At 37.1% G+C, this 24,167-nt stretch overlaps 1 protein-coding gene across 1 annotated transcript; it reads left to right on the forward strand.

The window, feature by feature from the left end:
• The first annotated feature begins 1,398 nt into the window (after nt 1-1,398).
• LOC129264020 (myosin light chain kinase, smooth muscle-like) lies at nt 1,399-22,676 on the forward strand. Its single transcript, XM_064098714.1, has 7 exons — nt 1,399-1,447; nt 1,983-2,052; nt 11,619-11,822; nt 13,100-13,337; nt 14,373-14,476; nt 14,875-15,027; nt 21,243-22,676. Exons 1-7 carry the CDS (start codon nt 1,399-1,401, stop codon nt 21,397-21,399), a joined length of 975 nt encoding a protein of 324 aa, XP_063954784.1. The 3' UTR covers nt 21,400-22,676.
• Nucleotides 22,677-24,167: the final 1,491 nt, after the last annotated feature.

Raw genomic sequence — 24,167 nt, forward strand, 5'->3', positions numbered from 1 at the left:
CCCTAAAGGAATAATTTCAAGGTGAATAATATGAAATTTGATCGAGATCTTCTCACCAGTCGATAACGTAGCAGACGTGTTATTATGACATATTTATCCGCGTGTGACGCGGCCCTTGCAAAAAAACACAGTTGGTTGCGGAATTGCTTTGTGCCGACCGGCCGCCCGCTCCGGCGCAGCTAGCTGTCGAGCTACCGTACCGCATACCTTTCTTGTTGTCTTCAACCATAGATATGTATACTAATTACTATAATATCTCTCTGTCTTCAACTCACTTGCGAATTGCGTTTGTATGTGTGACGGTGACCCCTAGCGTAATTAAATATAGAAAACAACTCAGAAGGCCGAGAAAGAATAATACGTTTGGTTCAAGATTGTTCTGTGGAATGAGCTATGAGTGGAAATGATCCAGAGGATATAAAAGTGGAGTCAAAGACACAAGAAAAGAAGAAAAAACGCCAGGGGATCGCTGCACGGCCATGAACTAAGTCGACATACCAGACCATAACAGTACACTCAATGCCTAGGTGTTGTGTGTACTAGTATTATGCGTTCAGCGCGCGCTGAGCGAGAGCTGAGCTAGCCGCCGGAATTACTTTCCAGCTATTCACTTGATTGAACATCGTGATAAAATAAATGAGAAATAGTGAAAATATCATTCAATAACTCACTGTTTGCTATCTTACATCATGATTGAAGAGTTCATGATGGTTATTCATACTGTTTTTTATACAGGGAAAGTAAAGATTTGTACATATCAGTCCTATTTGTTTGATTTGAGTTGCTTTGAAAAAAAATTGTAAAATATCTTTCTCTCTCTGCATAGCATTTCTGTATGACATTCAGGCACCTCTTATACTAAATTCCCCCCGGTGACGTCACACTCCGAGTGGCTTTTCTGTACACTCGTCTCTCGGGCTCTGACAGGTGGCTAATTTCATAGACTTTCAAAGCAAAATATCGAGAAGGCAGAGGATTTTTGTGACTTGCTATCTGTTTGAACAACTTATATATACTATATATTGTGTGTAGAACCTATATTTATGGAAACTCACCCCCTTCTTAATTCAACTTTAACTCTCCACATAGTATTTTGTCAGTTTAATGTATATACTCTGATATTCGGTTCCCTATTATTTGGTATTTTATGACACATTTTAGAGGATTTAGACCAACATTAATGTGGAACCAGGATTGGCCAGATTTGTGGATGGGGTCACTTTCCAAATATTGACAGGCAAAAAAAAAAAAATTTTTTTTTTTAAATACGGGCGTCATTTTTCCGTACATTTTTTTTCATGACTGACAAGCCTAGAAAAAAAAACACGATATGGGGAGCACCCCCCTCCCTCCACTGGATCCGCACTTGATCCAGACAATAATTACATTGGTAATACTATGAGGTATACTGCCAATAATCAGATGGACAGTGATGAGGGGGAAGGGGGTAAGCTGTGGGATACCGCGCATTTTTCTGTTTTTTTTGCGGGGAAATCTAATTAAGTGATAAATTGTAAGTCATATCATAGATCTGGTATGTGAATAATGAATATTCAAAGATGTTGTTTAAAATCATCCACTTTCTTCACGATGTAATTTTGTGGGGTGGGGTTTGGGGTTGAGGGAGGGGTTACGCAGTTCTGAGCTCCCATCTCATTCGCACACCATCAGTGCGTATGGAAAAGAACGAAGTGGAAGAGAGACTGGTATACTCTCGTCCGCTCCGGTCCCTCGCATTCACTTCTCATACGATTGATTGGACCATGGAACTATTATTTAAGTTACAATCTTACTGTAAGTTTCTCATGTAAACTTTGAAAAGATTTCTATTTTAAAAAAAATGTTTCATGATTGTAGCACCATTATACACTATTTAAATGAAATACACTGCAATTCGGTTGTCGCTTATTGTAACAATATTGTCAACTTGTTCTTTTGTATATAATCTACATATAATCATATTGTTTCTCATTTTGTAACAGGGATGTCCTTTGAAGTGAAGAAGAATGAGAAAGCAGAAGATAACTACATAGTCAAGGAAGAACTTGGCAAGTAAGTACACCTTTATCAATCTTTAGCTTTCTTATCATCAAAATCATTATTTACTTTGCTTCCTCTCTTCTCTTATAATGTATGTCCCAGTGGTCCTTTCTGGCTTTCCCCTCACTTTTCAACTTTCTCCCTTCTCCCCCCCCTCTCTCTCTCTCTCTCTCTCTCTCGTTCTCTTGCCCTCTTTCTTTGCTCTATCCACATTCACACTCCCTTTTCAATCATCCGTGCTCTTCCCATGAATTATTACATTGCACTACCAACCAAACCGCCCTTGTTGCAAAACGATTTGCAACCAAACCCATCAGAAACGTGCATTTCTATTTGGGACTTGCGTTTGAACGAATCTATTTCCAAAATGGTCCCTTGCGCAAATAATATCAAGTGATTTGTAAAAAAAAAAACTTTTATAGTTTCCCTCCTATTGCCTGGTTTATTCACATAGATCGAGAGCGGCTAATTTAAATTAATGCATGCCATTGTACGATTGCACTGACATGGGACTCGAACCGTTTGGACATGGTATAAAGAAGAGCCACAATCACAATCATAACAGCCTTTATCACCTTTTTGATCACTTTCCAAATATCCAATCTTTGTCCCTGTTTCTACCCCCCCCCCCCGGCAGGATAAATCTGGTTCATGTCTCCCAAGAGTGATCTATTATAGTTATTCAGATAATATGCTTCCATTCATCCATTCAAGCTACACAATGCACAAGAAAAAACACATTACAATAGATCGGTTAAGGGTAGCAATATCGCATTGATTTAATGTCCCGATGGCACAAAAGGCTTTCTCGGACAATAATGTACGAAATTTGAGCCAGTTTTCGAAGTGACATTGATTGTTCACCATGCCTATTTGATCACGCAAGCAACTAAACAATGTTGTTTTAGTTTTATGATATTTTATACTCCATATGTTATGAATGCTTTGTTGTTATTGTTTCACCCCTTCAATTTCATAGCTCTCTTTTCCCAATCACAAACCATACGCATCATTTGAGCGAATATGCCAAATAATATAGCGTTAAAAAATTAATTTCCTTTGAATGATTGATAGAGCATTTTCCAAATGTTAGAATTGATCCTAAGCCAATAAAAGTCAAATCAAAGTTAAAGTTAACGATATATAAATGTATGTTGATTCATTGTTTTTAGTGGATTGCCATCATCTTGAGTTACTTTACACATAATTCGTATTCATGTTGTGTATTGCTTTCATATTTAACTAATTGCGCCACGTTTATAAATCATTGGTAATGTTCTTCGCTACCGTTAAATTATCCAACTTATTTCTGGTTTTATATACCTAAATAACGTAATGGAACATTAAATTGGTAGTATGTTTTACTCTGTGAGCTGTATAACACAAACTGCATTGATGTTATCGTAAAAAAAAAGAGAAAGATTCTGATTTAACCATATAGGCCTACTTAAGTATTGTTCAATGCAATTATTATGATAGGTTATCTAGCCTGGTTGTCTCGATGATGCTTTAATTCAAAGTGGAAGGGTGTTCCTCGGTGCCCAACTTGTAGGGTCCTCTTGTAAAATTTACGTTTTCATGAATGAAATCAAATCACCAAACGATATGTGAACGTAGATGGCGTCAATATTATTTATGCTGAATGAACGCCCCCAAACCCAAACCAAGAAGATTTTATGACTGGAGTTCCAACAGGAAACAAATGTATTCAAGCAGCTGTTCATTTCTTAAGAAGCACAAAAGAAAGAACGGCAGTCAGTTTCAGTGAAAAAATCAGAGGAGTGAAACTTTACGAATATCCATTTGTATCAATTTTCCATCTTTCATATTAATAAACAAACTGACATTTGAACGGATTACAAGACATCAATAACCAAGCACTATTACGCCGAGATATTTGCCCAGATTATATCAATTAACCTTTAATTAGTGAAAAAAGTAAGAATTTGACCTTTACTGAAACCAAATCTTTTAACACTTTTCCGATCGTTTGCGGCGAACGAAAATTTCAAATGTGGTCGGTGGAATATTGTTATTAATTATTGTATATATGCCAGATGAGTGTCCGTACATGCCCAGTCGAGTAAATTTGAGTCATATTTCAGGACATATTGCAGAGTTTATTTTTGCATGCCTCCGAATTATTTACTACACATATAACCAGACCAAGATGCAGCGAAAAAGTTATTATCATCACGATAGCATATTTCCCTTTATATATGACCTATAGCTGCGGAGCCATGCGGAAGTCATTTGTCTCCACTATTGCAAGATATGTTCAGCAAAGTGCAGGCCTGACATACTTTCTGCAGGCGGTTTGTAACCTTGTTCAAACGGATTTTATTTGCTGTTACTCCATCTCATTTGAAACCTCCTTGCCCAAACGATTTTGTAATTTCATGATTTCGAATGATGACAAGCAATTTAGAACCAAACGGTTCCCTTTGTCATTTCCTCCCAGTTCCTTTAAGATTTGTAATAAGGAAGGATTATCATAGTTCCACTTGATCAAGCGTGTGTTTTCGCTCGGACCACTTCGACTCCAACAAAAGTTGTTCGACCCTGCATTCATTAGTACCATTCTCCATTGTAAGACTGGTTTAATCCCGTCTCTTAGGAATACCTCTTTTTAAGATTGGCATTAAAGAATATATCGATCTCCAATATGTCAATTACGAGAAGGTCTATCGTGAATGGAAGGGTGTTTGAGGTCTGACGTGGTGCCGAAGGGGTAATGGGCGAAAACCCCTAAGAGTTAAATGCGGCCACCAATCAATTGCTACATATTGATGATTTCACTTTTTGAAACTGCTGCAATTGTATTTGAATATTACAGTGATATTTGAGTAGATGATAATCACTTCACCCACTTTAATTAGTGATCACCAATTATTACTGATAGACGGCATTCCCTATAATGTGTGGGAGGCCTATGGATGGATTGATTGCCCAAACATATCAATCTAATCGTTATGTATCTACCATCTTACATTTAGTATTTATGTGCAAAGTTACCCGGTGATTTTTGAAGATTTATCATCGAAGCATATACTTATATAAGATGACGATTTTAAAATTAGGCTCAAAATAAGGTCTAAAATTTGATGAAAGGGAAAGGGCAATCGATTCATTTCCACCCTCCTATAGAGAATCGAGAAAGTAATCTTATGTTTTTTTTTCGTTTTTTTTGTGTGCGAACAATTATCACCTTAACTAAGCTTGGAGCCCCTATTAGTTCTCAGCTATCTAAACTCCAAATTTGCTACCATAAATGAGAAACCAGTACTGATTGTTGGGTGAGCTGCACGTGAACAAAACTGCTCCTGGCTGTCAGCGCTAAACACACACCCATCTTCAAATATTGGATAAAAACAGTTTTGTAGCAAATCCAATCCCTAATTATCTATTGTAGTTCTTGCTGTAAGGTGCTTAAAATGCATTAGCGATCCATCGCCAATGCGATGTTGAGAGACTGTTCTTTTCCTTTCCGGATTTTCATGCCCCCATCCACCCCCCCCCCTTTGAACAAAAAATTAAGCAATCATAAAAGCGGAATATATCCACAACTTTGTAAGTTTCGATAAGATACCACTAAGTTGTAGATCATCAAACAATAATATTGTGTATTCATTTCATTGCCTCTCGTTCGCGAATAGCTGCAGCAAATCTTACAAGAAAAATGCGCCACCTTGATCAGTTATTTCTACTACATTGGAACTTAGGCTGAATTAGTATTGACAATAATTTTCATGACTTTGCAAAAAATGAGGAGAAAATTAGAATATTTCATATTTCATATAATAAAATACAAAAGAAATAGTGAGTGGATGACGTCATAGTCTCATCATTTGCATACCAGCCAGGATGTGCATATAACTGCTTTGTGAAATCAAGCGAAACTTTAAAATGTCATAACTTTCTTATTTTACAACTGATTTTGATGACATTTTCAGTGTTTTGCTTGTTGGATTTTTTCTTTTTATTCAAATCAACTTTTTGTGGGGGTGGACTTGTCCTTTAAATGATGTAACGGTAATTAGAAAACATGTACATTTTATAAAACCAAGTGCTGGCTTTGCGTAGGGCTTTTATGTCCTAAACCTACATCCCGGAACACTGCATAGGAAAACCAAAATGTGTGGATCAAAATCCTTTTCCACGTTTATTTGGCTTCAAATGATCTCTTTGTGTACCCCCCCCCCCCGGTCATTTACTTATTATACTGTAGAAAATGGTGCAATGACCTGACGATACTTATATGGTTTCACTACTACTGGTGAAACGAATTATTTTCTTCTCGGATCTTCGAAAAGAAAGATTGTATACATTTTAGTGAATGAAATAAAGTTATGTATGAGAACGCAGCACTCATTTTTCTTTCTTTTACATTGTTTAAAACATATTTTTAACCAGAAAATTAAATTGTTGTATTTTCAAATGAGTCTATAAAGACCAATTTGTTTGGGCGCTTTTTCTTTTTTTTCAGGTATGCCTTGAAATGCTATTACTTTATTTACTGCCATAGCAACACAATTGTTTTTATTCTTTGAACCACACCCCCCCCCGGTTATGGCCGTCATAAGTCGCAGTGCTTTGAAATAGGATTTATCTGTACATGCGAAGGAATGATAATAGCACCTGAATTTATATTTTATTGTAATGATCCCCACTCTATGAATAATAATAAAAGACTATTTCAAATCCAATTTCCGATCTATGATTGTGTGATGATGAAGTGAAATTACTTCATTAAGTTGTGAAACTGTGAAAGTACTCCAAACTCCAATGTTTCTACAGCCTAATAAGTACATTTCCGAGTTCGTATGAACTGGGGCTTGTGGGGGTGTTCAAACGCAAGTTAAACAAAATAAACGCTCTTAATTGGTTTGTTAATCACATTGCGATTTTATTTGTGGAGTTGTGTTTGATTACAGCTTTTTCTGCAAAATGAATCTGTACATTCATTGGAAATGTATATAGGCTACTCAAATAATCTAATTGAGGTTTTTTTTTTTTGGGGGGGGGTGGTGTCAAATTCTTTGCCATTTTACCCGGCATTTTACACAATTTGTCCCTCTTGCTTGTATACGTTTGTGGTTTACCAATCCTTCCTTGTCTCACAATAACATCATTTGGCATGTTTAAGAGGGTTTAGTGATTTCCCCTAAACTTTTTGGTATCATTTCCTTATTATGATACCACATGCCCGTATTTCGTTTGTACATAGTTTGGTATTTTCAACATCCTTACTTTTTTCTGATACCATATTGGTCTTCTGAAAAAAATGATCAAACTATTATCCCTTTATGATATTTGTATTCTAGTCTTTACTTTTCCCACGTTTTGTCCCTTATTTTGTCTTTTCTCAGTTTTCTTCCTCTGCACAATTTGCCATTTGCAGGAGTGGAATGTTTCAAAATATCTGGGGAGCATTTCATGAAAGGGCCTGTCAGACATTTCATCCGACAAGTACTGTTTTATCCGACCCGTACTATTGTAACAGTGCCTCTCAGCCAATCGTAATCAAGGAAAGTTGTCAATCCTAAAAACTTGTCGGACGAAAATGTTGATGAAACGCTCCCCTGATCTCAAGTGAAAGTCTGTGTGCGGGGGGGGGGGGGGGGGGGGGGTCAAGGCGAAGATGGTGGAAAGATGTTATAAAATGAGCTAAAAGTTAGAACATGGATGTTCTCTAGACATCCTGGAAGAAAATACAGTAAGGTCTATAGGCCTTCCACCCAGGGTCATCAGCGACACAAGGTATCCAAGCAAACAGAGAGTTTTCGCATTCACGACGCGACTGCTCTCTACAACGCACCAATTCCTTGAAAATGCAAGTCAAATCACAATGGAGATCTGAGAGGCAGTGGTTGGTGGACCGGGACACCAGATCATCTGGAGATTCGGACCGGACGAACAATTGCAAATATGTCGTTGTCCAGAGTCACGAGACGACACTGCTGTCCAGGTGTGTGTTTCATAAAGCTGTTCGTAAAGTTACGAACGACTTTACGCACGACTGGAACATGTTCTTAGGTCATAATTCAATTACATAGAGATATGACACAGCATAAGAAAGGATCACCAGTCGTGCGTAAAGTCATTCGTATCTTATGAACAGCTTTATGAAACACCCACCCGGTCCACCAACTTTCGACAAAAGCCTCTCAGCTCTCCATTGTGATTTGACTTGCACTTTCAAAGGAATTGGTGCCTTGTAGAAAACGGCCGCGTGGTGATTGCGAAAACTTTCTAATCAACAAATAAAGGTTCCCCTTTGCCTGACTTCCAATACCAGTGCCGACTATGGGTCAACATGGGCAATAGGGCCATATGAATCTGAGTGTCTTTTGAAGCATGATGAACAGTATTGCGACACCATACTTTTAGAAGTAAGGAGGCGATGACACCCTGTACCGCCACCGAGGAAGCTTTGGGGTGGGATGCAGCAGGGGGGGGGGGGGACGAGGTTGGGGAGCAATGCATGGTTCAGTGAACAATGAAGACGAGACTGGAAATGCAAATATTGTGATCATGTGATACATAATCATCCGATGATTCCACTAGGAGCGATCATCAAAGGGACCAACATGGCGTCATTGATGTGTAAATTGTGGATTAAAAGTTACAAATATAAAAGAGTAAGGAAAGACGGCGAGGGTAGGGGGGGGGGCTGAGAAATCGAGTGGAGATGGAAAGGAAAGACACTTGTTACACTATGAACGTCAAGTTGTAATTTTGATTGCTTCACTCGAAGACACTATCTGTACAGACAATCCTAACGACTCTAATTGAAATATACTCATCACCGGCCCCAAACGTTTTCAGCTAGAACCTAAACAATGACTACATTCTCATTAAAAAGTAATTATCTTGACGTGTATCCATAGCATGTTTATTGATAGGGAAAGCGGGGTGAGAATTATACAATAATTGTTGTGATTACATTCCCTTCAGAAGGGTTGACAGTGATTTATCAATAGAGGGAGACTATAAAAACAAATGAAAAATTAATGATAGTTTATAGGGATGACTCTCTCCGTCAGACCTGTAGCAGTTGAAAATGACGAAGACAAACAGAAAATGATGACTGATATTTGTACCAACAGGAGTGAAATGAAGATAAAACAGGATGACGTAAAAAAAATGCTGGTTCAAAATACCACAATTTCCTGGAGATCGATCGCTTCGCTCCCATACACAATAATGACGCAGTTGGCATGGAAGGGGTGGCACTGCTTCAATTTTTTCTCCGGGTGCAATATACAATTAAAAGGGGAAGTTCACCCTGATAGACAGTTTTTTGTAAAAATAGCCGAAAAAATAATTAAAAATATTGCCGAAGGCTTAAGAAAAATCCATCAAAGAATTCAAAAGTTATTAGAATTAGAATTATTTGATTTGTGACGTCTTATGCGAGCAGCATTCCGACATAGCGAATGGTAAACAAATCAATGAAATGATTTTTACTGTACCTTTTGTATATCAATAGACAAATCATATCACACCGGATCATGAAAAGGTAACAAATATAAGTCATCAGGAACAATAAAAATGACATTCTTGGATTTTATATTACATAACTTATTGGGCACCTGCTCGTTTATGACGTCACAAATCCAAAACTGAAAATTATAATTAATAACTTTCTTAATAGTAAATAAAGAGGCTCTAATAGGAGGAAATTATAATTTGTAAACAAATGTTCGGTATTACTCCTATGTGTTTCATGCTCGATCTTTAATGATCATAACGATCATTACAGATCGAGCATGCGATCTTAAACACATATGAGTAATGCCGAAAATTTGTTTACAAACTTTCTTAATCTTTAACGGATTTTCTTTAACCTTCACCAATATTTTATATTATTTTTTATGCTATTTCTACAACAAACTTTTTTCAGGGTGAACATCCCCTTAAAAATAACAAAAATTAAATTAAAAAAAAATGCATAGATACACCACAGGGGGGGGGGGGGGCGGGTACGTGTCATTTCCAGTTGATTTTATTCCATGTGAATGGTTTCTAACTTTTTGAAATACAATATATTCAAATATAAATCATGTATTTTGGGGACCGATATGCCCAGTTCTATGTGAAGGTATTCTTGAAAAAGTGAATGGCAAAGATATATATCGTGATTAGAACTGTTTAATGATAATATCAAAAGTAAATTATGTGCAGGTGTATGAGTTTATGAGGGAGGTGGTGGGGATGGGGTAGGAGGGAGAACCCGGGGGAGAAGAGGATGGTAGGGGGCCTTTAAATACCACCTGACCTATTCTGAAACCACATAATAACGTCTGCACGTGACGTAAACATACGAAGATTGCGCACATGATGAGAAATAAATCACAGCTAGTACATGTACTATATGCCAATCGCTATTTTCTTTCCTTCAATTTATGGTCTACTTTTGAGAGTCGCTGCCTGCTAGAAGTTCCCTCTATTCTTCATCATGGTTGCCAGACAGTGTTGATTAATTACTATCTGACTGTGAACTGACAAGCTACTGTATGCTTCCATGTTCGCAACGAATAAATATTACCTCAGACAGGTATACTATCGACTTAACATCTTCCCGGGAGAGGGAAGTCTTTGGATCTCAGGAAGCTGGTATATCTATATTATTTTGTCAGGTAGATTTGAAGATTTAATATAATTAATATCCTGATAAAAAAAATTGACGTATGATTAAAGTGTGACTTTACTCCATCAATCCATCTAGACGTGTTTTTCACGACTGTTTCAGAAACGGATTTTGAATTCTCTTTTTTGTCACATCATGGGCACTGACGAAGAGTGTGACCTTACCTTTCATTTTTGAGAGCTATGCTCCTTTAAAATCTACGATTTTATTTATACGGCATTTACTAAACCTTTTGTGATTATTTTATTCCTTATGCCGAAGCAGACTATTTCTATATACTTATATATATATATATATTTACTGGTTTCGATTGGTGATCAAAATAGAAGATTTTTTTCTTCTACAAAACAGACAATGATCGGAATTGTAATAAGGCGTTGATGTGTGTAATGATTAATCTGACATAGTGGTAATGATTAGAGGATAAAGAGGATTAAGAATCAGTTGGTGCAAGGCGTGGTAATTTCTTGTCATCGTCATCACAGCTGGACAAGGGGGGGGGGGGCGGCGAAACGACCTTCTACCATTGGCTGCTATATAAAATTTAGAATTCGGGGGGGGGGGTGGGCATGTCCCTCATCCGTTCTCGCCAACCATGGTTGGTAAAGTCAGTAGCGTGTTGAGCCAAAAATGTTGAGGGGCAGAACATGACGTATGAGGACAAATTTCTAAAAATCGCGAGCGAGCAAAAATGTTGACCTTTTTAAAATGTTTATAATGATGCTTTGATGGATTTCGAAACGATAATCAGAACACGATATCATATTTCACCCTTTTCCTTTCCTTTTTTGGTTTATAATTTCTTCTAATTATTTTGTTTTCTTGGTAGTGGAACTTATGGGGTCTAGTGCCCCCAACCCCCCGCCCCTCAATCTGTATACCAGTGGTTAAATTCTAAACCACTTTCATTTTACTTTTCTCGAAGGGGGAAATTTGGCATCGTCTACCGATGTGAGGAGAAGTCTACCGGTAAGACATGGGCGGCCAAGTACGTGAAGACGATCAGGGCGAAAGACAGAGAGGCCGTCCAACGGGAGATCGACCTCATGGCCGAACTCGAACATCCTTCTCTGATGGCCCTCATCGATGCCTACCAATCATCCAGACAAACTGTCATGATTCTTGAATGGTGAGAAAAGCTTTGTCCATTGACAGATGATGTTAATAAATCCAAACTAATTCTCTTGCAATCAATTTGATCCTTATTTGGAACACGATCAGATTCTTATCGAAGTACAGAAAATCAAACGATCGTAAGTTTTCTTCAAGTTCATGATTACCAATAAGTGGAAATTACAGGATCTATCTCGTTAAGTCATCGGTTACACGACATTTGCTCCTGTCTTAATATTTAGGATTGTAATAGAGTTTTTTGTTCAGAATAATGTAAAAGAAATGATTAGGGTTTATTTAATTTTGGAGTGTAGATTTTATGTTTGGCTAAACGTACATAATTATTTTCTATCAGAGCAATTGTTCCCGGAGAAAAGGATATGAACCCTCTTCCTTCCCTTTTCAACAACTAGATATTTTTAGTTGCATGTTATCAAAAATTGATCAATGGTAACAGATACCAAAGAATACATAAAATTATGTCTAGGATTGTCGGGCATTTCAGGATTAATTGAAGGGGGTCGAATATAAGTTGACGTGCATGGTTTCTTCCGGGTGATTGGATAATCATGAAAGATGACTTGTTTTTATGCCACTTGATAACTTTTTATAACATGCAACTAAAAATGTATAGATGTTAAAAAGGAAAAAAGGTGTGATTTTTAGAGATGTAGGCCCCCTTGTAGGCCATCCGGCGTTTTGATTGATCCGAGCAGTTCACCCAACTGGAATCACGCCAGCTACGGCGACATGTGAATGCAAGGAATAAAGATCGGAAATAGGTGCACTCTGACTCTAACCCATTTAGCTTATTGTTAAAAAAAAAGTGTAAAATGGTCACTACCTCTTTGAACCCAAGAAATCATTAGATCGAATGAAAAAGAATGCCGACTAATTTTTATACACCATAAACTATTTAATTGGTCGTGTAATTGAATTGCAGACAAGGGAACCTACTCTAAACTTTTCTCTCCATTTTTTCATTTGGGGGGTTTCCTTTGTTTGTGATTGTTTTTGTTATTGTTATCACATCAGTTAATAACGATGCACAAATAACTGAAGTAATAATTAATATGCACTGTTTATTTTACTTGTGTTAAGTTGTATTTTGGTTCATGGAGCTGATGGTCAAGTGTCAGATATCATAGCCCGCCACCCCTCCCTTCCCCTCCCTTCCCCTCTTCAACCCGAAAGGTACCAGTGTTTACGTACATGGGGTATGGATATGAAATGAAATGATTATTTTTCTATTAAAGTTCTGATTTATGATATTTCTTTTTATTCAATGAGCAGTATTACTGGAGGAGAATTATTCGAGCGGATAGTGGACGATAAGTTTGACCTCACAGAGAGCGAGGTCATCAGCTACATGAGACAGATCTGCGCAGGCGTACAGCACATGCATCACAATAACATCATGCATCTTGATCTAAAACCGGAGAATATCATGTGTGTGAACCGAACGGGCTTTCAACTCAAGATTATCGACTTCGGATTGGCTAGGAAGTACGAACCTAACAATGAGCTCAAGGTAGTTATCATAACGACAATAAGATCATAAAGACCTTAAAGGGATGGTCCAGGCTGGAGATATTTACATATCAATAAATAAAGTAAAATTCACAATGCAAAATACTGAAAATTTGATCAAAATCGGATAACAAATAACAAAGTCATTGAATTTTAAATATTTGCATTATTCCGGTGAAACAGTTCTATAGGCATGTCTTTATGAATATTCATTACCTGGGCTGATGATGTCATCCTCACTTGTTCTTTTGTATTTTATTATATGAAATCAGGTTTATTCTAAATTCTTCTACCATGACCAAAAACAATTGGATTGACATTAAGTGCATTAGTTATTTATTGCCGTAACTTATTTCATCATAATTGAGACACATCATTTACACATGTATGAAATATTGAAACATTTCCAATTTCATGTAATAACATAAGAAAAAGGAAAGTGGGGATGTGACATCATCAGCCCACCTAATGTATGTTCATGACGATGTGCATATAACTGTTTTCACAAAATATTGATAAACTTTAAAATTCAATAACTTTGTTATTGGTCATCCGATTTTGATCAAAATTTTAACATTTGCTCTGTGAATTTTACTCTATTTATTTAGATATAAATATTTTCAGTCGGACCATCCCTTTAACGAAAACATAAGCTGAAATAGACAACACTTTATGAAATTCCTGAATATTATACAACTCTTAAACTAAATAATAAAATCACGTTTATTTTGATCAACAGTATTTTTAGAAAGTCTGTTTTACAAATGATGATAATTACAGTATATACAATTGTAATTCGCCATATCCATATTTTATATTTGAATGATAAAGTGATCTTTTTAAGAGAACGAAGGAAAGAGAGAACATGAAAAGCTGCATTCACGAGATACGTTTTTCAGTTGAACTGTTGTTACGAATTTCTGGAGGCAGGCCCCGCAAGAGCAAAAACTTTGTATGCGTTTGGATACAACTAGAGATCCAGGAACTGTGTTTTCAATGTGTTTTTTCCTTCTCAATTGTTTTACCTTATCTACAGGTTTTGTGTGGAACGCCAGAGTTTGTTGCCCCTGAAGTAATCAGCTTTGACGCTATAACCCCACTTACAGACATGTGGAGTGTTGGGGTCATCTGTTATGTTCTGTAAGTATATAAACCACTGAACACAATCGACATTTATTTTTAATGATCTTTTTTTTTTATAGAGTTATCATGATTTGTTTCGATGTTTTGCTTGTATGATATGTGTGTGTGTGTATTCATATTTCTTGCATTTTCAAAGTGATTACTTTTTTTCTACTTTTGTACTTTTTGATGAAAATCAATTCTCACAATGGTCAGTCATTCTTCCACCTTATTATTTTTTCTCTTCACTCGACGTTTTCTCTTCTGTCTCCCTCCATCTCTCTTCCCCTTTCTCCTCCTCTCCTCTCTCTCTCTACCCCTATTCCTTTTTCTTCATCCTCCCCCCTCTCTCTCTCTACCACTATTCCCTTTTCTTCATTCCTTATGCAATCTTTCTGTACCCCTCCCCTCATTAGACTGAGCGGATTGTCACCTTTCCTTGGAGACTCGGATACAGAGACTTTGAACAACGTCACAGTGGGCGAGTGGGACTTTGAAGACGAGGCATTTGATGGTATCTCCAACGGGGCAAAAGAGTTTATCTCAAGCTTACTGGTCAAAGATCAAAGGTAACAATATCAAAGATTAATTTTATGTACAATTGTGTCTACTCGTCGTTTAAATGCTTCATAATAATTATCTTACAGGTCAACCCTATTTTGACTGCAGCAGGCTCTTTTGGATAATTTTGGTCGAAAACGAGGCTACATTCAAATTCGATGTTAACATTGAGATTAATTATGGGGACAGATGGTTAATATAGGCCTACATGCTATCAAATAATTAATTCTTGTGGAGATACTTCATATCGCTTAGACACCTCTAGTGTCCCTGTATAGAAACCTCAGGAGAAGGGCGCCACCTATCTGCGATTCGTTACCATGGATAGCCTTTTTTTGTGTGGATCTCATTCTACATTTGGGTAGCGTTACATTGTTGTCTTCCCGGCCGGGATGTCAATCTTATCAGCGATATTATTTCAACGACAAATCTGCAATCGGCCAATCAGGTACAAGGATTTCAGTGGCTTATAACAGATGCTTCGTGAAGCACTCCCTGATCTTAAGACCCAGCAAGTGTAACCCAGTAGATCAGAGGTGGAATTAAATTAAAAAAAGAGAAACATTGTTTAACATAGGATATATGATTATAAAACATTTTTTGGGGGTGGAATAAAATTTGATTAGATAGTTGATGCAACAAATATTAAATGTCGTGAATGAGGGAAAAAATAAAAGAATTGTGCAAATATTTATTATCATTAATATCAACAACAGAAGAAAGAGAGAAAGGTTTATCTAAATTTGCTACTCTGCACCCTGGTGTAGTAAAGGGTTACCCGGTAGGAAAAATAATCCTTGAGTGCCCGAGCACTTGATCTGGGTAGCTATGTTTAAGCCTGGTATTAGTATTATGTAGCGCTTCGAAACATTGTATTAAGTGCTATGTAAATGTTACATATTGTTATTATCATAAAAGTCATGGTGTTATTGATACCGAAAGGTTGAAAAAAAAATGGAAGTTAATTTTTTAAGTCATTAAAAAAAATCCACCTGTAATCATCTCAAAGCCAGGTTTCCTGTCTTACACTGTTATTTAGGCATTGGGGGTATTATTTTGTAGGTTAGATATTATTAGCTATACCCCAAAATATCAGAACGAACCACTTTAGAGAATGAAGACAGTCGCTAAATATACCCTTCTTGTCAGCGACCACATGGAATATATTTTGCGGTCTAACCCACATGCAGAAAGTGGAGAGGGTCTATAACATTTGGAGATGGTTAAAGAGTTTTAGAGGAAGCTGACTCACAGAGAGAATGTTACCGGTATCAATTAGATGTAGACAGCCTCTCGTCTTCCACTGGGATGCTAAGACGACCCTGGGATAGCCCATGTTGACAGCTAAACTTTTGGAAACTTTTATTAATCCATTTCTCACTCTTGCTTGCCACCCACATTTTCTATGACTTTGTCTCTCTTTATTTTTTCTCCACATTTCTCTTTAATTTTCTTATTTCTCTTCATATACCTCTATCTCTATCTTAATTCTTTCTATTTATCTTTCTCTTCATTAATCTGTTTCATTTTTGCTCTGTTTATTTATTCCCATCTCTCTCCATATTTCTTCTATCTTTCTTCCTCTCTCTCCCCCCTCTCTCTTCTCTCTCTCTCTCTCTACCTCCCTCTTTCCCCCTTTCCTCTTTCTATTTTTCTTCTTCTCTATTTATATGTGTTCGAATTTTATTTCAATTCTTAATCAATTCATGATGTTGTTGGTTATTCAATAATTCAGATTTTGGAACAAAACAAACAGGATCGCGCTTAACGACCCCCTTGCCATGCTTGCAGTAATATTGTATCCACCATTTTTAATTCATTCTTTTGTAGTTGCTGTAAGGTGTCCAAGTGAAAAAAAGGATGTAAGATTCCGTTGTTGCCATGGTGATGCTACTGTAGGATGTGGTGATGAGTCAAGCCTCTCAGCTAGGGTACAGGAAGTTCCCCCTTGATTTGTTTTCCTCTTCATCTCTGATGAGAAACTAGTCGTAAAGGCGTTTTGTTATCATTGTTTTCCATCTTGTCTATGAAAACTCCTCTAATTCGCGTGGCCTAATTTCTTCCAGTGAGCATAGATTCAATATTGCAAATCGTGTTTGGGAGTTAGAAAAGTCACGAAAATCACTACCAACTTAAAGGGGAATGAAACCTTTGGAACAAGTAGGCATATGTCGAAACAGAAAAATCAAAGAATAAAAACAAAGAAAGTTTCAGCAAAATCGGACAAATAATGAGAAAGTTATGAGCATTTGAATATTGCAATCACTAATGCTATGGAGATCCTCCGATTGGCAATGCGACAAGGATGTGTGATGTCACATGTGAACAACCTTCCTTTGATGGACTATAAAATACCCCAAAAATGAGTCTTTTTGCTTTTTCTTACGGTGATACAAACTCTTTATCCATGATGTATTCTTTAAAAATCTGTATTACATGCCCTCCTATTGAAAGAACACATGATCTACTGATAGATGTGATAAAAGAGGCAGTTTAAGTGAAATATATACTAAAGTAATGGGGAGAGTTGTTCACAAGTGACATCACACATCTTTGTCGCATAATCGCATTGCCAATGTGAGGATCTCCATATAGCATTAGTGATCGCAATATTCAAATGCTCATAACTTTCTAATTATTTGTCTGATTTTTCTCAAACTATCGTTGATCTGTTTCTTTGATTTTTCTGTATTCACACAAGCTTTCTTGTTCCAAATGTTTCATTCTCCTTTAACGTTTGATGTAATGATATCTACCCCTCAGAAGAACAGCCTGTGGCTGAAGAGGGTCATCCAGCCCACGAGTGGAAAAAAAAAAAAGGAAAAAAAAAAATTCCTATACATGTACAGTATGTCTTGAATTAGAGTAAAACCCCTTGCCTAAATCTAAATCCAATTCCAACGAAGGTTCCTTTATTCACACGAACCACCATGATGACCTAAACGTTGTATGGAAATAAAACTTGTATTATTTGGAGTACAAAATAATAGTTATCTTTCTCTGTTCATGATATATACCACCGTTCACTAAACTAAAAAAAAATCATCTGATGATGTTTTTTGGTGGAAGCTTCAGGAAATTATGAAAGTCTGTTCCGAATATACACTTGATGGATGAGCAAGGACCCGGGGAAAGTGGGACAAAGGGGGCCAATACAGGGGGATGGCGGATATTGTAGTCTGCTAGAAAGGTGTTGCCATTTTTATATCGAATTAACACTTTATGGTGGTTTACAGTGGACGGCGGAGAGGGTATAGTTAGGACGGATAATCATATCACTGATGAGATAGGAAAAGGTGTAATGAGAACTCAAGGTAAATAGGAACATAGGGTGCCGGGATAAAGGTGTCACGGGGTAAGCGATGTCGTGTTGAGGATTCAAAAATCGAACTAGATATGACACCTAATTATCCTAAATCCTCTCTTGACGAAGACAGATGTGTGCCTACATTATATTGTGCATCTTCCTGCGTGTGTGTTATGCGGGGGGGGGGGGGGGGGGGGGTGAGGGGGTTATTGCCCTTATGAATTTGACTTGTTGTGTTTGCTGGACATGTAATACTAGTAATATAATAAATCAAATTCAACATTCAGATCTATAAAATGATAATCTCCATTTTCTTTTATTTTCTACGGGTCAGATCTAAAAATGTACCGATAAAGACAACGGTGTTTTGTTGTATTGCATTTTTTCATAGCCTAATAATAATTTATTTGCGCTGTTATTGTGCATACCAACGCTATTCCATTTGGTTGCTATATAAATCCTTTTTTGATCTGATTATGTATTGAGTCAATAGGAATGCCTTACAAATCGACGGATAAGCACTACTTTATTTATCCATCCTTTTTCGACTCCACTTATCACTGCTTTTTACTTCAGTTTTCTTTGCTCAACTTTTCTATTATGTTCTTTGCACATGTTCAACATGTCTTTGAACTTGTTGAAATATCATTTTCAAACAAACATCATGACTGTTCAGTTTGGGACTATTTTGCAGAGTACTTCATGAACAAACACAGCCTCATATATTAAGATGGTTATTGTTGTATTAAACCAGACGACAGCAAATCCATCCAAAAATACTTTTGGTATGAAGTCAAACAAACATGATATATAACCATGTGTCATGCTATAATGTCGGGTCAAAGAAAATGTTTAATCTCAACGAAAAGTACAATGTTCGTATTGAATATCAATAATGGGGATCCACACAGGTGCATGACTCTTCATTGAATAAATATACATTGTAAATGATCTACCTATTAATGTTGACATATGATAACTAAACGAATTTGAAAGTCATCAAACATTTTTGTAAGGGAGTGTATTCTTGATCACTTTGTTCTTACACGTTCAACACAAAACTGTTTTGTTCCGCGTAGAGAACACCGCAATACAGAGGGGATTCTTGACGGAAGAAAGGTATTGATTGTGAATTTAGTTTTGCTTCCTTTTTCAATGTCAATCTCTTGCAGTAATGAAATTAAGTATAATTTGTTGCTTTGATAACGATAAGTTTAATAGCAATTACATCGAGGTAATGGAAATTACTCTGTTTTGTTGTTGTATTTTCAGGGTACTACTGCACAATAATTTAAGACCGAGCGATACTTCAGTGTCTGTACAGATAATATGGTTTCGTTTTGGGAATCATCTTTGTGTTTAAAGTGCTTGTTGGTAATATAGTTGGGATGTCACACCCCTGCGATATGGTTACACTATTGAAGATTAGACATATATCTTCCCCCCATACAGGCCTATCATCAAGATGATGTAACATTAAGCGTTTTTATGATTTGTATGAAAAAGTATATTTTTCTCCCCCAAAAACAACAACAAGAAATCCGACAACAATATTTTGCCAAGTCTTTTTCGAGTAATCCAGAATAAAGAGTGAATAAAAGATATCAGATATGATCGAAGAGTTGAAGAAAAAAAATCTGAGAACAGCTTTCTGAATCTAATGACATCAATTTATGAAAGAGGATGCCCATCCATCTGAACCTTATACCTCCATCATCACCCCTGTATCCAGAAGTGACTTACTCTTAAGACTGTCTACTCGAACTTTAACAGATTAGTCATTATGATGAAGAATCATTACAGAAGCAAACCGTCCGAGCCAATACATGAAGCTTGGGTAGTTTTGAGATGAGGGTTTGGGAATAGGGACCCAGACATCTGCACCCCTCTGCACTGTTGAAGAGCCTGGTCGATACAGTTTTAGAGGAGTCTTTGGTAAGGGTAATGAGTCAGTCACACCCAACTCCTGATCGATCAAAGCTATTACGTTACTTCGAATGGCTAACCATCGGTCGGGTTGGGGTCGATTTCGTTGGTCTGACTGCAGCGTTTGGAAATGGGAGAAGCAAACAGGGAGTCACCAGGAAGACACGTTGAGTCTGACTCATCCGCCTCGCGACCTTTTCCCTCCTCCCTTATGATTCCCAGATCCCCCCTCACAAACTCACCTTTCCCCATGATTTACCCCCCTTCCTCCTGATCCCAATCCCGTTCTATGTGGTATTTGAGATAGAATGTCTTTGAGCTCCTTGATCGCCTTGTTGGGAGCACATTGCCACGCCTTGGATATCATCGACGAGTCGTTGGATTACCAGTATTGTTTTGCTAAGCTCTCGTATTGTCACTCAAAGGTTCAAACTTGGAGAATTTAGAACAAGAAAGGAATATTTTACCTGCCCTAGTATGTGAGTTTATATTCAAGCTTCTCCATTGGGTGAAGTATATTCCGTTTTTCTATATATTGGTTCCTACTCAAATGTGACTCCGCATCGAATGCTTGAAGACGCTGTTCTTCATCTAAGGTTGAGCTGTTGTTGTAAGGTCTCTTTAGTGTCGATTTCTTTGGATGCGTTTCAGAAATCAATATAGTTTGAATTTCTATTGTGGTGTCGAAATCACGACGTCATCTCACCCGGCATCCATCATTCCGTGTGCAAGCTCAACGTCATAATGTAGTATCTATACCATTGTAGACAGTTTTTAGAGGTTGTTAAAATTTGGAGTTGTTACCCTTCTGTATTATAATTGATCCCTGCATGTTTATTGGATTGGTTATGTTTGGTTTTGATTAGTTTGCTTTACCTGTCACACGAATGCTTGTAGAAGGAAGTTTGATGAACAACCGTACGGTTTACGCTCTATCCGAGGGACGTAGTAATTATGATAAATGATTTAATGTGTTCCTTGTTCTTACAGAGATCGTATGAGTGTTGATGAATGCTTCAGACACGCCTGGTTAAGTGAAATCAGTACACGGACCAAAGCCTGCGAGACCAAACTATCCACTGCAAGACTCAAGAAATTTTTAGCAAGAAGACGCTGGCAGGTAGGTCTCATCCATCTCATTTTGTGACTAAACTTAGTGACATGATACACATCATATCAGTTTGTTCACTTACTCCTCATAATGAAAATAACAATAATATGTCCACTCCTCTTCTTTTTGGATTCTATAATTACCATGGCCGTAACTGAGTGTCATACAGGCGCGAAAGAATTCAAGGATTATATCCTACCGGTTTACCATTCAACTCCCCTGGGTTGAGTGCAGCATGATGTGGAAAAAATTATTGCTAAAATAGGAAATTATTAGGATTCGAACCTGCTATCCTCTGATTGAAAGGCAGGATTTAGAACCTCTAAATCATGACGCTTCCCCTCCTCTGTCACAATTAACATCTTAAAATCACCAATATTAATCTAAAGTTTCTTTTAGAAATGATGATTGCCTTAGTTATCATTTCATGGCTCCTTGTAACATGTGTAATGCGAGAGTAGAAGTAAACGCTATTTTTACTGTTGTTTATTTAGCCAACATACATGCATGGCAAGAAGAAACGATTAATTCAGCAAAGTTGTTTTCGTACATGTTTTGCTTTTTATTCCGACTGAAAATAAACATCTATGATATTTGCGAACCTGACGTTTATTTTAAACCTACTTATCGTGTGGAAAAAATGTTTTTACCAAAAATGCATTAAACTTTTCACTCGTTTCCTCTTTTAGGGTGGTTTTTTGTTACTGTTGAAAGAGTCGGGTTTTTATTGAATCACGTCAAATCGCCTATTACTCTCCAATTGTATTTGAAATTCTATTTCAATAAATAGCTTGTACAACCGTTCGAACAAACACAATTTTACTTCTATTTCAGGCATAATAATGACTCACACCGAGTTTGTCTAGCCGCTATACAGGTGCAGTTTGTCCCCATTAATATGATAGGGACAGATCGTGGTAGATAATTGATTGCTTATAGACATTTGTGAAGGATTGTCAATACGTTGATTGCTTCTTAATATATCTTTCTGTCATGATAATGTATTGGAGCACTGTTCTGAGTAGCCATTCATGTTTCAATTGAGCAGGAATTGATGTTTAGATTTCACATGCACGATATGTTTCTTATTGTATTCGCCTGCACTCAATTACCAAAAGCACTCGTGATTTTGTTTGAATAAAAATAATTATACATAAAAATAATGTTTTAGTAAGCATGATAGATGATAAGATAATTTCATAATCAAATCTTCTGCATTATATCATAGACAAAACACATGTTACACAAAATAAAGGTTTCGGGAGGGGGAAGAGGAAGTCAGTCTTGTTCGAACAGTCCTTAATCGACTTCGTAAAAATTATATAAAAAAAATCATGACCTGCAAAAAAAGGGGTTCTCAAAAAAGGTTTTCACTTTAGAACAACTAGGTTCCACCTGCCTCTGTATGTTCATGATCCATACCTTAATGGAACTGATAAAAATGAAAAAGCATGTTCATTCTGTTGCAAAAGCTGTATAAACTTGACCCTCTAGTCATATTTTGAGTGACCTATAGACCTAATGAATTTAGCTCTCCTCCGTTGATCTCTTAATGCGCCATTGATTAATTGGCCCTGTTTTTCTTCCTGGCTGACAACTGTTAATTAGCAAGGTCAGTAGATACCACTAGGCCATGGTAACACGCAACATGGTTGAAACAGCAGGCATGCCACGCACCAAACCTGGCAGTATGGAGAAAGGGGCACTGTTTTGTTCTTGAAATATATTTTGTCATCGTCTTCGTATCATCCCTTCTTCTTTATGCTGATCTGAAATATGACGAATCGAATCGTGAGGAAAACAACTAAAGACTCATCATTATCGATGGTTTTCATTTGCGAATTTCCAAATTATATAGAATCCAGCTCATGTTTTGAATATTGCTTTTGTGCCGTTGGCAAATCATATCGAATAGAGAATAACTTTAACGAAAAATTAATGAAGGTTTTTTTTTACATGACCCGGTTCCCTTGCTGGCATCAAAGTGATTTTCTTCTACCCTTTACAAGTTTTTTTTTTGGTGGTACCAATCATTATTTGACAGCTACTAAAGAAATAATCCGCGAATGCCCATTCGGTTTTTACTTATTTTCGCCCTCTACCGGTCCCATAGATAAATTATTCGACTGTTCACATGGTGTGATGTCAATAGGAAATCTCCCAGGTTAGCCTTCACTCGAACAAAACTATAAAATGAACTTATCTTTTTGACAGCAAGAATAAATGAAAGCTACTTTACATCCATGTTTTACGTTTTATTTGGATGCACTTGCCACAAAAGATGTGGCAAAATGAGTGTAGGAAATTGTGCATGTGGTGTTTTGTGCATTTTCATCAGAAGGGAGTTGGATATAGTGTTGTTTTGATACTCCGTTAGAAATGTAATGTTAAATTTTAGGATCTATTGCCCAAAGGTTTGCTTTCGTGGGACACAAGATCTTCCTTTAAATATATATCTGAACAGATTGGTTCAACCCCCATTAGGTTGATTGTGCCGATGAGAGACTGTTTAAGGATGTTGTTGCCCACTAACCACAATACAAAGCCATAGTTGTGAGTGATAATGACAGTTCTCCTAGCGCTCCTAATGATACTCCACCCTGAATGTCAGCTTGCACTCAACACGAGACAGACAAAATATCAAATTAAATTTCCATATCTCCGCCCTCTTGAGACGTCCTAGGACTGTCAAGTACAAATGGCATGTCAGACCTTTGTTGATATGGGGGGTGCAGACTGGAGACTGGGAATTGATTCGGTGATAATCACCGGACAATGCGATTGACTGTCGTACGAATTTTGAA

The sequence above is a fragment of the Lytechinus pictus genome, chromosome 1 (assembly GCF_037042905.1).
Source record: "Lytechinus pictus isolate F3 Inbred chromosome 1, Lp3.0, whole genome shotgun sequence".
Classification (NCBI taxonomy): Eukaryota; Metazoa; Echinodermata; class Echinoidea; order Temnopleuroida; family Toxopneustidae; genus Lytechinus; species Lytechinus pictus.

What these genes read in the sequence shown, in the direction of transcription:
- LOC129264020 (XM_064098714.1), top strand. Translation starts at nt 1,399, where the DNA reads ATGAGGTATACTGCCAATAATCAGATGGACAGTGATGAGGGGGAAGGG. An exon ending in GTCAAGGAAGAACTTGGCAA is followed by an intron (nt 2,053 to 11,618) that starts GTAAGTACACCT and finishes CTTTTCTCGAAG; the next exon opens with GGGGAAATTTGGCATCGTCT. An exon ending in TTACTGGTCAAAGATCAAAG is followed by an intron (nt 15,028 to 21,242) that starts GTAACAATATCA and finishes TTGTTCTTACAG; the next exon opens with AGATCGTATGAGTGTTGATG.